This window comes from Nyctereutes procyonoides, unplaced genomic scaffold, assembly GCF_905146905.1.
Source record: "Nyctereutes procyonoides isolate TBG_1078 unplaced genomic scaffold, NYPRO_anot_genome, whole genome shotgun sequence".
NCBI classification, from domain to species: Eukaryota; Metazoa; Chordata; class Mammalia; order Carnivora; family Canidae; genus Nyctereutes; species Nyctereutes procyonoides.
In genome coordinates, this window is record NW_026575139.1 from 40,375,329 (window position 1) to 40,392,904 (window position 17,576).

General features: G+C 39.8%; 1 protein-coding gene and 1 long non-coding RNA gene across 2 annotated transcripts in view; one reads left to right on the forward strand and one right to left on the reverse strand.

Moving 5' to 3' along the window:
• Nucleotides 1–14,118, reverse strand: part of TMEM260 (transmembrane protein 260) — a 66,770-nt gene extending 52,652 nt beyond the window's left edge. The window contains exons 1-3 of the mRNA XM_055304533.1: nt 13,850–14,118; nt 8,452–8,483; nt 7,588–7,739 (exon numbers count right to left, since the gene is read on the reverse strand). Of these exons, the coding sequence (XP_055160508.1) occupies nt 7,588–7,739; nt 8,452–8,483; nt 13,850–14,009 (344 nt within the window). The 5' untranslated portion in view covers nt 14,010–14,118. The remainder of the gene's footprint in view (nt 1–7,587; nt 7,740–8,451; nt 8,484–13,849) is intronic.
• LOC129496391 (uncharacterized) overlaps nt 13,421–17,576 on the forward strand; it is a 31,560-nt gene continuing 27,404 nt past the window's right edge. Inside the window, exon 1 of the long non-coding RNA XR_008661717.1 lies at nt 13,421–13,527. This is a non-coding gene — a long non-coding RNA (uncharacterized LOC129496391). The remainder of the gene's footprint in view (nt 13,528–17,576) is intronic.

The following is a 17,576-nucleotide window of genomic DNA, read 5'->3' on the forward strand; positions in this document are numbered from 1 at the left end:
ATCTTCCCAGAGAAGTTCCACCCAGATAACGCAAATAACAAAAATTCTCCACTAGGTAAGGAATATGGGGTAAGGATTACAATCACCCGAACGAATGTGAAGCTCAGAATTCTATGGGTAATATATAACTGCCTTATTTTTGGTCCACAAAAATCCATGAAAGTTAGGTAAGATTCCTAAGAAAGCTACTGATTGTACAGGAGTTTTCTCACTGATGGAACACTTTTCATCTGTTGACACAATGGATAAATCAGGAGGTTACAATTTACACCACTGACACAGGTTTGCTATTGATGATAAGGTATATTTTCCTTTCCACGACGTGGTATTTGATTTTCATGTGTAGTCACATGTTTGTCTAACCCTCAATCAAAAGGCAAATAACAGAAACCTGAAATTCTTTCAGAACACACATTTGCTGTGCCTCATAAAATTCATGAACGTATTTGTCTTCAGTGCTACTTGCATGCAAAGGACCCAACATGGAGGGTCCCTTCACCACCCTCCTTCTATGCTGCAAACTCCTGCTCAATGGAAGTAGGATCGAGTAGGCAGGCCACAATGCAGCATCTAAGACTGACTGTTAAATAAATTACTATTAGTGTCATTCATAATGACGACTAAAAAACTGTAATGGATTACAGAAAAAAAGTGAGGTAAAGCAGGACACAATTAAATAGCAAATCTACCACCCCCATCCTCCCAAGTTCTAATCTTATTGTGTCTTGTTCATGAAAACGTGTAACTGTTACCTTCTGGCTACATCACAACACCGATATGTTTATCTCTACTGTGTACCTGGAAAAAGGTCAAACTGGGAAGCTAGCTACTGCTGAATCTCTCTTTCCCTGGCAGTTCACTCAACCCAGTGGCAGCAAATACACATTGAGCATCTAATATGTTCCAGATACTCTGTGGGCAAATTATAGTCAGTGGCCATTTAGAAAACAGTAGAACCTAAATTTTTCTGCTCATTTTAAAGCTGGACCGAATTAACATAAACCAATCATTTAGGGCATGGTATATTAAAGCAACACTTGGAAGCTGCCACCACTGCACCTAAAAAAATGTAAAACACGTCCATCTTTAATAAACTTGCAAGTAATCCCTTTTTCCACATTTTATAAAAACTCACTTTCACTCCAGATAAAATCCTACCTAGGATTGTTGTCAAAAGGAAAACTGAGTCTAGCCTGAATTTTCAACTGCATAAATACCAACTACCAGTACACAAAAAGAAAAAGTATAAAGTATTATTCCCGATCTTAAGCCACTAAATAACATTGGGAAAAAAACTGTAGGTCTTCAAAAAAAACAACCGAAATGGAGGAAGATTATGAATAGCTTCTGTAAATAGGATATCATCCCACAAGTCCCATTAGAATCAGATTTATGCATTAACTGATAAATAAGAAAGTTATTCAAGGTTTAGAACAATTCCTTTTGTTATATCTCATCAACTTATATCTAATTACCTAAAAGAAAAGATGCTGAACTGGGCTTTCTAGGAATCATCATCATATAAGTTCTCATGGTGTGCCAAATAACTTGCATAATGGGAAACAAGATCTTCTGAAAGCACAGCCTGGCTTAAAATTACTCCCAAATTACAAATTTTCATCATATTTTGTTTGAAATGTTTAAAAACACAGAAGACCTCAAATTAGCTTGTTACTCAAGCTACATAGTGTATTTTGTATTCAGTAGCAAACCTGAATGGTTAAAAAGTCTATTCCAGCATCTTGTTCTCAAAGGCCCTGGCCGTGGCGTGTCATCTCACTAAGTCCCTTTTAACTCAAAACTTAGAAGTTGCTGCATACTTTTTAAGACATTAAGATAACTAAATGTATATGAGGTAAGCTTAAAAGACCCAAATAACTAAAATCAGCAGAATGAGGGTATAAAACTATTTTCACCAGCATCACTACTCAATTCGATAAACAACAGAGATTTAATATTAAGTAGTCTTATGTGAAGTTATGAAACATCTTAATACTTCAATTCCTTTAAACTGCTTTGTTTTTATGGCTTTGAAAAGTAGGAAATCTATATGAGTTACGATCTAGAATTTTACTCGTAATTTTAAGAAATATATGCATTTATTATACCATAATGACTGATGACTAGTTCCAGTGGCAAAATCTCGGCAGGAAACAGATTTAGCAATTTGAATGTTTTATAAGTTTTTGTAATTGAGGAAACTTCTCATAATCTGACATTTGTTAAAACCACTTATTAGAAATTATGCAGCACAGTAGCTGTGGAAATATGAGCTAGCTTCACAATTATAAAGTCAGCCTATGTAGCCCTTTCCTATTGTATATAGTGGCATAAACCCCACAGCGGCCTATCAGCTAACTGGCAGGCAGGGGGCTGCTCTATTCAAAGTGAGAGATACAAGCTGCAGGGCAAAAACCTGGCAGCTCCCATCTGACCCCACAATCCCCTACTGGTGACAGCTCCAAGCTCCATGGCAAATTAGGCCTTCTCATATTACAATTGGAGAAGACAGATTCCATTAGCAGTATCTGAAATTGAGTGGAGAGCTGCACTGTTATCAGACTTGACTCATAAGCACTGCTATTAATCAGAGCTATGATAGCATTTATATATTTCAAGCTATCTGCTGCCGCTGTGATATTCTGCTACAAAGGGTTGATGGGACTTAGGAAAGTGAACAATAGAGCTTTCTGGGAAAAGCAGAGTAAATCAAGAAAGTCTATGACTTCCGCACATTCTGAAGGGATTGTGGTTTACATAAATTTTCTCCCAATTGGAGATTGAGCTCTTCCTCATCTTACACATGGGATTTAGTTGTCACTCAATGGTAACAGCTGTGAAAAGGTGAAGCGGCCCACCGCTCAGAATATTGCCTTCGCTTTTAAAGCAATTAACCCATGAACAGGAGGATACCTGGTGATATCAAAGGGATTAGGCCAGGCAGTGCATTATTAACATTTCCTTGAACTAATTCTAACTCTGACTAGCTGTCAGAAAAGACTCTACAGTCTTAAAAAAGAGTTTTTGCCCTGCTTTTTTCCCCTTCAAAATGAAGTGCTGCTATTTGAGCCTAATATGTCCCTCTACTTAGAAGAAAATGCAAATGAACCAAGCTCTTAATATGCTTAACCAGTCTGAGTCAATGCAATTTTAATACAAGTATGAGAGAAATATGTGATCAATTAACCAGGGATCAAGACAGATATTCTCCTGAATGGAAATTAATGCTCCAGTACTTTCCATTCTTCTTCAACTACAAAAACTTGGTGACTATTTGTTACTTATGCATAGTTACCTCTGAAATTAGGAAGAGCTTCATATTATTCTCTTTGGCAATAATCTAAAATACTCTTTGAGCTGGAAAATCCAAATGTCCCTTAAGCAGGAGATTCTACATTCTCTAAGGTATGGCATTTTGATTTTCTATTCTTTATTGAATGGAATCTGAGCTGAAGCTGTAAGAATCGCAGACACAGTGCTCAGAATCAAATATTCCTCTTCCAAAAGTTTAATCAAATTAATTTTTAGCAGCAGCGCAATATTTAGAAGTATATAACTTACAAAAAAATAAAATAGCCCGTAAGTAAAATACTGGCACAAAATAATCTGCCAGAAGATATTTAAACATCATTGAAATTGGTTGTAGGTTCTTTGTAGAAAGCAGGCATAGTTTCGATATGGCTTTATTTATCATTAATATTCATATGTTCTTGGTAACCCGGTTGACATTAAGAGATCCAATGTTTTACTGTACAATGTTAACAATGTTAGAAAGTTTTTTATGCAAGTTTTGAAAAAGAGTACCTTCTAGAAAAAAAGTATTTGAAAAACTGTTTATTCAGTGGTTAGTCACTTTGTTTTAATTTCTTTTTTTTATTATTTTTGTTTTGTTTTGTTTGTTTTAATTTCTTTAAAACAAACACTGAATTTTGATTAAAAAAAACTAAAATAGTCCTACTTTCTATTCACAAGAGTCCTCAACAAACACTGCTGAATGAATTCTTCTATACTTCCATCTGGCCCACAATAGTGTAGAAAGGACATGCTGACTCTCCCACCTATTGAGAATATATTTCCTGTGCTGTTCCTACCAAAATAAATGATACAAGATCAGACCATAAGCAATTTAAATCTTCCCCAGGATAAAGAATTTTTATACAATCCTATCAACACACTCCATTCTCTTTCAGTGATACCAGAACATAAGGTAAGTATGCTGACATTTTGTGACAGTGATTTCAGTGCGCCTTCCTTATTAAAGTATATAGGACCTAGTTTGAGGCTGCTTAGAAAATAAGTTTGAAATTCAAGTACTAAGCAATGTTAAGTCATGTTCATATTAGTGACTTACATGAGCTATAACTTTTTAAATTTTGTATTAATAGAATTTGAGAATTTCAAATGTGACACTTTAGATATCATACCATCAAACTTAAAAATCATTTACTTCAATGGCCTTGAAAGAGAATATCCCAGTTCCTACAAATCACTGTTATATAGTCTTAAAAACTCATTAAAAGCACAGATGTACACATTAATAAAATTAATACTATTTCATATAAATGAAACATATTTCAATTAAACTCCCTTCACATAAAGAATGCTGAAAAATACTCCTGAAGGGGACAATACATAAATACATACAGAAACAACTGCCACATCTTACTATATTAATTCAATAAAGTATAGTGATGCATACAGCTTTCTACGTGCTGTTTTACTCATATGCTTTCTACATCAGGGCAAAACGAATATACATGAGTTCTTGTCAACCATTAGGAAAGACTGACAAAAAAATGCAGTGTTAATGACATCTTACAGCTCTTAAAAGCAAGAGAAAGATGCAAGGAAAGCAAAAATTACATAGTAATTGGAAACAACGAATAAATTGTTCTTTCAATCTAAGTCATGTTTACTGAAAAAAAATGGAGCTTTTTACATCAACACATTTAAACAGAAATTTGCTTTTAAAATACAATCTTTGTTTAAAAGGTACAGAAGGTCTTTATGTCCACCCCAAGAGCTAAATATAGTGAATGCTATGTGAACAATTACCTGAAAAAAACCTAAACCTGTTAAAAGAATTAATTTACTGCACACCAGTCAGCACTAATCCTTCATGTACAGTAATGTTCTCTTAAGTGATGGGAGGAAAGAAAGAATAAAACTGTTTCCTGGATCAAAACCCTTCAATATTCAACAACAAAATGGAACGATGATTTGGCCTGTAAATGAATAAAGTAGTAAAATGTCGCCTAAACAAATTCTGATAAAGGAGTCAACCTGCAAAGGAATACATTTACTATACGCTGGACGGGAAGAAAGCTGTCACTGTAATGGCTGTACAAAAACTGTGTCCTGCTGTTGGGTTTATATTCACAGAAGAAAGGTTTTAAAGGTTAAGTTCAGGTCATACAACAAATGAAATTGTAACAAGCCAGCTGACATTGTATAATGTCTTCTTCCACTCAATCAATAGGCTACTGTTAGTCCTATTACCATAGAGATGGCTTGCTCTTTCCTGAAGGGTGTCTATTGTTTGACAAAACAGATTTGCCACTTGAACTACGTTGTTCCCAAAGGACTTGTACCTTGTCAATTATTTGTATTCAAAATAATGAAGTATTTTCATATTAAAATGTATGTAAGAGATAATATTGTTAGATCCCTTTTCGGAAAGAAACTTTCCCAAGTTTAAAGCATTATTAAAATCTCTCAAGTATCCAGGTTTAGTCATATTTAGAGTTTTTGATTTAAAGGCATATGTTAGCAGATATACAAACTTATTAAGATTGTATTTTAAAAAAAGGTCACAGGTTAAGTGTGCTAATCTAAAACCTATTATAATCAAGCATGATAATAAAAGCTATTTTAGAATGTAGACAACTCAAAGGAAAATTATTGTCCAAAGCTATTTGGATTCTGTAAAGAGAAAGATTTTTATGTATGATTTTTACAGTAGTTTTCGTGTGGAATGGTATCTTCCATTAATATACTGAAAAGCATGGAAAAGTTTTAGAAAACAAACCACTTTATTTGCATAATAGCTTTTTATAGAGACATAGCATTTAAATATATGTTATGGAAATGATCATCTAAAATACAGATAAAAAATAAAATAAATAAAATACAGATGAATTATCAAATAAATACAAGTATTAATTTTCTTTAAATGCCTTTGTCTGAAATGCCTTGCGAAAATTATTAATTCATACATTCAATACAAGGCAAGTAGTTCTATATTTCAACCTAAAGATTTTAAAGATCAGTTTTTCTCTCAATAGAAATAACAACAGATTCTTAATTATAAAAGACTCAGGAGAAAGAGAAGATTATTTTAATCATTTAGAAAAAGAAAGTATTCATGATACTAATCAATCCAAGCAGAGATGCTATTTTCAACAGTTCATACTGAAAGATTGACTATCACTGAAAGAAAACCTGTAAAACTGAAACAAAAATGAATTAAATAATATAGATATAAATGTAGTAAATGATCAACAGTTATAACATCTGAATCTGAAAGCCTACCACAAACTTAAAAGCTTTAGAATTATAATTCTGTTAGCTTTTTTTTACCTTTCTATAAATAGAAAGGTATTTTATTCTATAAACAATTAAAAAGGAAGTTTAGAGTTTAGTCACAGGGCAAAATATTGTGACTAACACAAATAAATACATTAGTCCCCAAAAATGGCATTTGAAGTTGTCTCTTCTAGTTATACTATATTTACACACAAAAAATGTGTTTACAATAAAAACTGCAATAGTTTTTGAAAGAAGTCTTTTAATTTGGTTCTCCCTTTGCAGGAAGTATAACTTGAATTTTTTACTATAATCTTCTTAGGCATAGGTTAGGCTGGTTAAGAATGAAGAAGACAGGAGCAACACAGACAATAAGTTTACCAACATCCTAAACTAATGACCCATTTTTTTAAAAAGCAAGGTAGCCTTCCAAAGTAAGAAAACCTTCCAACAATGAAGTAGGGTCTAATTTGCCTATCTTCCCTACAGATTTAATGGAACAAAATGAAGCCTTACTAAAACCATATCCCAAACTGATTTCCTTAGTTAACGGTCTCATTTCAAAAAGTCTACAACATGTGCGTATTTAGAATACAACATAATTAGGTATTAGCTCTGGACCTGATAGGCAGCTGCTCATCAGCAACACTGTGAGTAATTAAATGATATTTACCATTTACCAAAAGATGAACTTCATATTGTTGAATTAAACTGGTCCATCTGCATCTTAATAAAATGACAAACCTTATTAGTTCTGCCTAACCAGAGAATTGTGATAATGAACTGGTGACACCTTTACTCCACGGTAGGAAGCACAACCAACTGTGTAATCATCTGAGGGGTCAAATGCATACGAAATTACTAGAAATTAAGAAAGTGAAATCACAGGAGTGATTAGGAAAGCCATTCATGCAACAAAAGTTTTGGGTTTTTTGGTTGTTGGTTTGGTTGTTTTGTGTGTGTGTGTGTGTGTGTGTGTGTGTGTGTGTGTATGTACTTAGGCCATCACAAAGCTCCATCTCCAATTAGCCAAAATTAATTTTAACTCATCAACTACTTTACCTGAAAACGGTGAAAAAAAGTAATGATGCAGCTACTGCTCCAAAGAAGCCACACAGAAGATTGACGCGGTAGGCAACTGAACCAAAAGGAAAGAGTATAATTGCTAGTTTAGCCACCAGAGTGAACAAAGGATAGCCAGGAGGATGGGCAACCTATGGAAAAATCAGCAAGTCAGGTTTTCACCTACAAGACAGTCACACTGGCTTTAATTGAAAAGTAGCCCTTTCCTCAGGCAAGTTTAAGAGGCGATGACTACACGTTTGAATAGTGGTTTTCTATTGTAATCCTTTTGTGCCAATACAAATAAATATTTTCTTTAGCGGATTTGGCAGCGTCTATCACATGGTGTGTCACCTAGAGAAAGGGTGACATATTTCATTGTCAGTTCTTAAGCAGTTTGTTCTCTGGGTTCACAGTACATTAGGGTCATTTAAAAGGCTATTGAAAAAAAGCAGGTTCTGAAATTTTGTATTGGTGAGAAAGTTGAAAGACCACACTGCTATCGGATTACCACCATGCTGACAGTCCTAAGGTCTTGCCTAAAGGGATCATGCACCATAATAAAGTTTATTAAATAATAAACTTATTAAAACTGTTAACCCGATTTATTTTATTCTCCATAGCTTATACAAAATTTGGGGTGATAATAAGCCAGCTACTGTATATATAGGAAAGGCTTTGCTTTATAATTTAGTTTAATTGGATTTAAAACTTAAAGTAAATTGTCACGTACTGTACTTATAAGTTACTAAAAACTGGGGTTTGAAAATAAATTAATCTACTTTACTCCATGCTTAATTAAACTTTCTTAATTCCTAAAACTGTTAATGAGAGCATTGATTAAACAATAAAACTAATACTTACCCCAAGCTCATGTGCGGCTGTGATCAGTTCCCCTGTGAAAAAATAATGTAAAACCAATAATTACTATTAGAAAATGACACTCCTCCAAAGTTTTCAAAATCCAAATGCTTGCACTGGGGTTTTGCATTAATTTGACTGGATAAAACTGTAAATCTGTAGAGATTTAACAGCATGAAACAGTCTAAGGATATTTTCTCCCTAAGGTCTTAATGAACAAATGATCTTTGATAGTTTTTAATAACTGGTCAGTGGAAATATAGGTGAATTCTGGTTTTTAAAAAGGGCTCATTTTTCTGAGTTGTACACACTTGCAAATATATAAAAACCCTTAGAGAGTATTAGTGTAACACGCTGTATTATCCCTCCAGAAGTTAGTATAAAAATGTCTACAAAGACACAACTTCATGATAATGTAAAATGTGCAGACATCTGAGGTTTGGACACTCCATAGAATGTACCATCCTGCCCTACACTGGCATTTGAATGCCTTCTCTACATTAATTAGTTGGATATCTTTAAATGATCACCGAATACTTATTAGCTCCAGGTTATTTTGGTAAGCTCTGACTACCATAATACATTTCTTCAAACCACTAAATCATTATATTACTTACATAGCCCTTTGTAATTCCTCACCATCAGTGATTATTTCTAAAATTATGGGGGATCCCTGGGTGGCGCAGCGGTTTGGCGCCTGCCTTTGGCCCAGGGCCCGATCCTGGAAACCCAGGATCGAATCCCACATCAGGCTCCTGGTGCATGGAGCCTGCTTCTCCCTCTGCCTGTGTCTCTGCCTCTCTCTCTCTCTCTGTGTGACTATCATAAATAAATAAAAATTAAAAAAAATAAAATAAAATTATGATGCAGGAATTCAATGCTTATTTGTTAATATTTTAAGTATCCAGAGCACTCTCCGGGGACTATTTCTGACTCATTCCTATGTACTGTACTATATGGTACAATGTAAGAAATCGATGATGGCTTATGAAAGTTACTAGTATCTATTAGGAAATGTATTAATGTCCATTTTCTATCCTTCAATGGGTATCAATGCTCCTTTAATTTCTACTGTCTCAGTCACGATGTAGATCTTTACCCTCTGGCCTGGATGACAGCAAGAGCTTTGACCAGTTTTCTACTTCAATTCATCTTCATACTGAAATCACCTCTTGCCACTCCACTGCCCCAGAACAGGTCGGATTGTATTGTTAATCCATAATTTCTCAATGGCTGCTCTCTGCTCGGATTCCTCAGCACAACATGCTAGCCCTCTAATGGCTTCAAGGTCCCTTTACGAGGCATATATCAATGAAACCTATGCTCACACCAGTCAAATCTGATTACCCACTGTTCCTCTGGAATGGTTCTTTTGCACCTCTTATCACTCATTTTCTCACCCAGTATTCTCTCCTAAATCCTTCCAAGGCCTAGTTCAATTGCCACCTTCTCAGTGACACATTTCCTTTGACATACCCCTCCCCAACCTACCCCATTAGAATTAATCACTTCTTCCCCCTCCATAGAACCTGCTCTAATCTCTACTTAGCACTTATTTAGATGGCCTCTTATTCTGGTCGTTTTCATTTCTGTCTCTTCTACTAAGTTGCAAATATTACCTTACCCATTTCAGGGGTTGGTCAAGACACCACCACTGGATCTCCCTCCTCTGGTCACACAAAGAAACTAATCAAGTCCTGCACACACAGGTTGACTAAGACAAATCATATTGTCATCCTTGCTACTCATACACCCCTATCATAGGGTAAATGACTGCTTGCATCATGGAAGCCCTGTAAGGGCTCCCAAGACAGACACTACTCACCTAACTCAATCACTTAAGGACAACTTTTAATTTTTCTGGAGATATGCAAAGGCGCTTTGGAACCCAAAGACACTTGCTGTATCCTAGACTTTAAAAAAAAAAATTGTTTGTGGTCTAAAAATACTTAAAGCTCACTTCCCGTTGTAATTATAAGGACATCTTATAGTTTTACTCCAGAATGGATTAGCTTGTCTGCAGTCCCAAACTGTTTCAATTAGCTTTTTGATATTTCCGTATGGTATGATGAAATATAGTTAAATTCAAAATTTAAAAGCCATTAATTACTCTCCTCCAAGTAAAATGTATTTAGAATTGCATTTAAGATTAAGAAAAATGGCCTTTCTCTAACTTCTTTTTACTATTAAAAAGTCACAATGTTATTCTTTATTAGAGTTCTGTTGGTATAAAAATCGGGAATGTGACAAACTTCCATCACCTACTCTTATCAAATGTTAAACTAAAATATAAATAGAAAAAAATGGCTACTATTCAAAGTCTACAAATGTATCCTTGAAATAAAGCTAAAGGGAAACATTACTTTTAAAACTGAGTATGAGAAAAAGAATGTGACTAGGAAGGGGAAAAGAGCCTCCTGGATGATTATTCCCAGCCCTTTACCCTAGGGTTTCCTGAATTTAAGTCCTACTACAACCTGCACCAGAATTACCTGGATGTTTTAAAATGAAGATTCCTTGACCTAACCTACCTATATTAAATTTTTTTTTTATTTTTTTATTTATTTATGATAGTCACACAGAGAGAGAGAGAGTCAGAGACACAGGCAGAGGGAGAAGCAGGCTCCATGCACCGGAAGCCTGACGTGGGATTCGATCCCGGGTCTCCAGGATCACGCCCTGGGCCAAAGGCAGGCGCCAAACCGCCGCGCCACCCAGGGATCCCTAACCTACCTATATTAAAACCCTCTGGCATTGGTGCTCAAGTTCCCCCAAGCAATTTTGAAGTATATTCAAGTTTGAGAATTACAACCTGAGATGCAAAAGGGTGACAAGCTCAGAGTTGTGAGATGTTTAACCTTTACAAAAACCCAGCTCCTTCTGTATTGTATTTTTTATATTAATTACACGATTATATTCTCATATATAAAGTCTGTTAAAGACGGTATCCTTAAAATACATAAACACCTAAATAAGCTACTTTATTTTTCCCAAGAATAACAAATAGATGTGTAGGTGAGATGCCCACACTCTCCTTCAACAAATCATGAGTATTCCCGCCCATAAATCAAGTACGTGTATCAAATAGTGCAAAAGACAACTTTGGCAGGGCTACACAATGTGATAGATTTATGGAGTATAATTCAAGAAGAAAAATACATACTTTATATTGGTTTTGAGATGTGTTCTGTTTATTGATAAAAAATATATTTCATCAACACAACATTCAAGGAGGACAATACTTTCAACATATAAACAAGATTACCAAAGACAGGATTATACAATTTTTTCTGGAAATACTTGGAAAAGTTTATTTATCATTCCCAACAATGAACACCAAATATTAGAAGCCACCAGCATTTAGCATCAAACTAAACCAATCAGAACACCTACAAAGTGCGGTAACTCAATGTGGGTAACTTTATTCTACTGGGAAAAAAATAAGAGGCAGTATTAATAAAGACAGCAATTAGAGATTTTAAGTAGATTCTAAACATCACTATATATGTGATGATGGATTTAGCAAAGAACTTAGAGCAGAGGTTAAGCCAGTATGTTCTAAAGTCCATCTACTTGAGTTCTTTCCTTGACTGCCCCTACTTTCTGTGTGATTCTGGACACCGCGTAGCCTTAGTTTTGTCAGCCACGAAAGGGAGATACTGATAGTACCCGCCTCACAGGGCTAGTAAGTGGATTAAATAAAGCAACAATCCAGGTAAAGCACTGGCAACAGTGCCTGGCAGAGTAAGTGCTCAGTGAGTGTCATTTTTATTCATCCTACTGGAAAACTTCAGGCTCGGGGAACCATGGTAATTGTCAACGTTTTTTTCTTTTTCTGTTTTAAAGGTACAGAACTCCTCAATCTTTGAGTCATGTTCTCCACTGTCAAAACTCCCACAAACGCTGGTTATTTCTATTATGTAACATAAGCCTTGGGAAAAATGGTTAACTCTATTCCCGACTATACTAATGCAACACTGCTTCTACTTGTTCAAGAGGACCTGAAAGAAAAAATAAAAGCAAGGATGGTAAAAGGAACATCAAGGATCCTCAATGTGGCGGGTAGCCTGCCCCCAGTGATCCCCAACTCCTGGTGTTCCATCTAATCCTCTCACCCTGGGGCTGGTGGGTTGTGTTTACATACTCATTGCCAAGAATAAAACAGGGCAGTGGTGTATCCATCGCTTCCAAGATTAGGTGTATGTAAAGACAGAATGTCAGGCGAAGGTGGAAGGTGCCCTTTCTTCCTCTTCCCAAAAGAGTCAGCTTCCCCGAGAGACCCACGTGGCAAAGAACTGGACTGAGGTTGTTAAGAAGCAAATCCTCACCCAGGGTGAGCCCTGAGAAGCCCGCAGGCCCCTGCCCACGCCAGGACAACAACCCTGTCCTGACCAGCTAGCCTGCACCTGGGCTCCTGATGCACACGGAACGTGAGACCACTAACATCTGTTGTTTTAGGCAGCTAGATTTGGGGTCATCCTGTTACAAAGCAAGAGATAAGCAGTACATTTTCTTTCTTTTCTTTTTCCTTTCCTTTCCTCTTTCTTTCTCTCTCTGTCTTTTCTTCCTATCTATCTATCTATCTATCTATCTATCTATCTATCTATCTATCTATCTACAGTTTCACTACCTGAAGTTGGAGCACTACTGGCATCACTGGATGATCATTTAACTGGGCAGCAAGACAAAAACCCGAAAACAAACCCGGCTCTCGATCCTCATCCCGAGTATGTCAACCATCCCCGTTAACAAATACAGAACGACTGCTTGTGTGTCGTTAACCGGGCTGTGCTTTTCTTTTCAACGGAAGCAGTTTGCTTTAAGGCGCGGCTGGCTTCCACTCAGCTCAGTGTTCTCTCCGAAACACCCTGCGTGGCCGGTTCCTTCTCAACCTTCAGGCTCCCACTAGAATGCCCCGCTGGGAGGCCTTCCTCCCCGCCCCCCCAGCTACCCCACCTTTCCCTCCCGCCCTGTTTAGTCCGGGGTCTGGGTACCGTCTCCACACGCACTACAACACTCTCCACGACACCTGATCGCCGCCACTGTTACCCCTTTTGTCTGGAACACAACAAGGGCTCAGTAAGTAACATACCGGGGGGGGGAGGGGGCTAAAAAGAAACAAAGAGGAAAATTCGGGTCCCGAAAAAAAAAAAAAAAAAAAAGGCCTGCCCGAGTAGGGGAGGGTCGCTGAGTCCCAGCACGTGGAACCCAGCACAGCCCCTTCTCCAAAGCCGGAGAACTACAGGAACCCCGCTACAGGAATGGAAAACAGAGAAGTCGATCCTGCAAACGCAGAACCCCCGCGCTGAGCCCGGGCTGGCGGGCTGGGGGTGGGTGGGGGCGGGGGCGCGAGCTGAGCGGCCGGCCAGGCCGGCGGGAGGGCGGCCCTGAGATACTTTACCCGAGTCTCCCCCCGGCACCGAGGGGGGCAGCGTGAGGGTGAACACGGCGGCCACGGCGGCGAACACGGCCAAGCCGCCGCGCAGGCCCCCGGAGCGCCGCGGCCCCACCCGGGCTGCTCGCCCCCCCGCCGGGCCCCTGCCGTCGCCATGGAGACCCATGGGCCCCTGGGGCCCGGGGAAGGAGGCCGCGGCAGGCCCCAGGACTCCGGCGGCCCGGAGCTTCCCGGGCGAGAGGCGAGCGCAGCCCGCGCGGCGGCTTCCGGGTCGGGCCTCGCGCCCCTCGCCCCCGCCCCCACTCCGGGCCGCACCATCCTCCGCCGGGCGCGGGGAGAGGACCCGGCCCGCCTGCCACGAGGCGGCCGGGGGTTCTGCGGCAGCGCGCCACGCCGTGGGACCCGCGGGGTTGTAAAGGCCTCACAGTCGCCCGCCACGAGCCAGACCCTTCTTTTAAGAAAGCAAGCCCGGGCGCGCGGCTGCCATCTCTACGCCCTCCCCGCCTCCCCCGCCAGCACTGACTTGGTCGGGTCTGACGGAGAGAGCGGCGCCCAAACCCGGGTCGCTAGGGCCGCCTCTGCCCCCGCCGGTGTGGGGTGGAACTACACCCGAGGGCCGCGCCGGCGAGCCCGAGCCTGCGCTGTGCAAGAGCGCGCAGTGCGGCGCGTCCGTCGCGTGCCTGGTCCCTCCGACTTAATTGCAAGCCCGTGTGCGAACTATGGAGTCGCTCGGTATTAGAGATTAAAATCCGCTACTTGGTCTCTCTCTCTCTCTTTTTTTTCCGTGTACCTCGAGGAAAACTCAACTGATGAGTTGAGAAGCTTGAGTTTCGCCAATAATTCATAGGCCGCTAAAGTTGTCTCCTGCTTTAAGGAAGACGGGGTATTCGGGTGGAGCCGTGGCCACAGCCCCGCGGAGGAAACGCGCGCGCCGCGCGCTGGCCCCGGGTAGCAGCAGTGCGCAAAAGAGCGGGGACGGTCGTGCAGCCCCGGAGCACAGCTCATAGGGAGATTTTTTTTTTTTTTTTTTTTAGGCTGACATTTTACATTATTAGAGTAATTATTCTGGAGTGGAAGGGAAGGAGGGCATCCTCTGGAATGTCTCAAAATACACCAAAGCTTAGGGACAACCTAGAACGTGTCACAAGTGATCTGGCAGGAAGACCGTGTCTCCACTGTAGGGTGGGATACCTACACCTACCCACATAGGTTGGTGGTTGCTACCTTAGTCTTTCCCAGGTACTTACATATGTAACTTTGTCAGCCACGTGGGGGTTCCTGCAGGGCAGGGGCTGTGTGGCAGGCAGCTCTTAAAATAGCTCCCAATGATCCCCGGCCTGCGGCCTGCGGTGTTCATTCCTTTTTGTAATCCTTCCCCTGGTGTGGGGGCCAGAGCTCTCAGCAGCATGAGGCATGAGTGATGGATGTCACTTTGCAGATGAGGTTATAAAAGCCTGACTTCCACCGAGCCAATACAGGCTGCTTTCTATTTCTTTTCTGAAGGAGCATGCTAAGGATTAATACCATTTCCATCGTTTGCTCATGAGCTTTATAGAAAGATACATTTTTTTTTTTTAATCGTGGCAAATTACTTTCAGAAGGGCATAATTCCTTGCCCATGTACGGGCAGTAGAGATCAGTGTTGGAAGTAGGAATTCGGGAGTTCTCATGCAGGGATGAGAAGGATGAATAAATCACAGAGGCATAGTGTATTGAGGACAAGGTTAAGGTCAAGTATTAGCCCATATCTTCATTTCTGGAACAGCAGGAGAGGAGGAGAGAACATGGCAGAGGGTCATGTGTCCCAAGAAGCTAAAGAAGAAATGGTGACAGTGAAGTATATGTGGTCGGGTTGTCACAGAGGGGTGAAGGATGGTTGAAGAGAGCCAGATATAGGTTTTGTGGGGCTTGAGTTTATACAATTAGAAGAATCCTTTAAGCAAAAAGTACAAAACTGCAGATAGAAAATTAGGTACAGGCATTGGAAGGACAGGCAGTGAAACTTCAGCTTCCTTAGCTTCACAGTTAATCTCTGGGGGCGAAGTAGGGCCAGTTCCCTGTCTGTGCCCGACTCTGCCTCTGTGGATGTAGGCTGACGCTTCCACCTGGAGCACTGGCTGCTCCAGGCTTCTCTGATAGCATGTTGCTTTGCTCTCCTCCTACCACTGGCCTCCCTGCCCTGGCTCTGCTCTGTCAGATCTCCAAATATGGGAGGGTGCCAGGGATTACTTGTAGACTTATTTTTTTTTATCTTTCTGCCTTCTTTCCCAAAATAGTTTTACTGAAATTTTAAGTAGGAGCTGTAGTCTAATAGGTCCCAAAACTACACACTGCCATCCTTTCCTTTATGCTTCTGCTTTTAAAAAAAAAATAACTACACTGTGATTTCCCTATTTATATATCTAAACAACATTTCCAACCTGGCAGACTTTGTCTGTCTTATTTGCACTGTATACCATGCCTAAAATGGTGACTGGCACAAAATAATACGTAACAAATATTCGTGTAGTGGATGGATACATGCACAACGATAGATCACTGGTGCCTCTGTTAGGGTTTGCATTTTAGCTGCTGGTAACAGAGACTCTGCTACAGTGTCTTAAACATGCAAGCATTTATTTTCTTATGTAGAGGTTTATCCAACATTATGAAAGAAGTCAGTCCAACATTCATTTGGCAACTCTCTCATGTCATTAAGGAGAAAACTGAGCTCCTTCTGTCTCTCTGCTCCATCCTACTCAACTTATGTCCTCAAGGTCACCTCTTGACCCATGATGGATGCTAATGCTCCAGACATTTCATCTGTATTAGAGGAAGCAATGGGAATGTCCCATCCTTTTAAAGAGTGTTATGGAGGGCAGCCCGGGTGGCTCAGCGGTTTAGCGCCTGCCTTCGCCCCAGGACGTGATCTTGGAGTCCCAGGATTGAGTCCCACGTCGGCTCCCTGCTCCCTGCATGGAACCTGCTTCTCCCTCTGCCTGTATCTCTGCCTCTCTTTCTCTCTCGTTCTCTCTCTCTCTCTCTCTCTCTCTCTCTGTCTCTGTCTCTCATGAATAAATAAATAAGATCTTTAAAAAAATAAAGAGTGTTATGGAAATGCCATTTTACAATTAGGCTACATTTCATTGGTCACAGTTGAAGAACAGGCCATTCTTAGGGGCAAAGGCAGTTGAGAAACATACAATTGCAGCTAGATGGCTATTGGTTCTATTACCAAGGAAGAAGGGGAGAATGGATATCAGTAAGCAGCTAGCAGGGGCTGCTATAGTTAGATTTGGTGAGTTGGAAGTATTTGAACCTTGAAAGTTCAAGGAGTGAGTTTCAGTAGAGTAGCAGATATGGAAACCAGGCAGTAGTGGGTAGGAAATGAGGAAATTTAAGAAGAGAAAATAGGATACATTTGTAAGAAGTGTGGCAGTGAAGGGAAAGAGAGAAGTAGTACGGGAATTCATAGGGACTAAAGTGTCAAATGAGTTTTTTGTAATCCAAGAAAGTGTTTGGAGAGACATAGTGATGAAGTATACAGGAGGCTGGTGGGGATGGAACCAAGGAAGAAAGAAGAGAAAGGATGAAGATAGAAAATATTAGAGTTTATAAGGGAACACATGACAGCTGAACTTGATTCTTGGGGAGACTAGTGAAATATATTAGGAACATGTACCTGTTATACATGCTCTGGTTCATTCCACAATGGGTTAGAGACAGCTACTGTAATACATACTATAAACTAGAA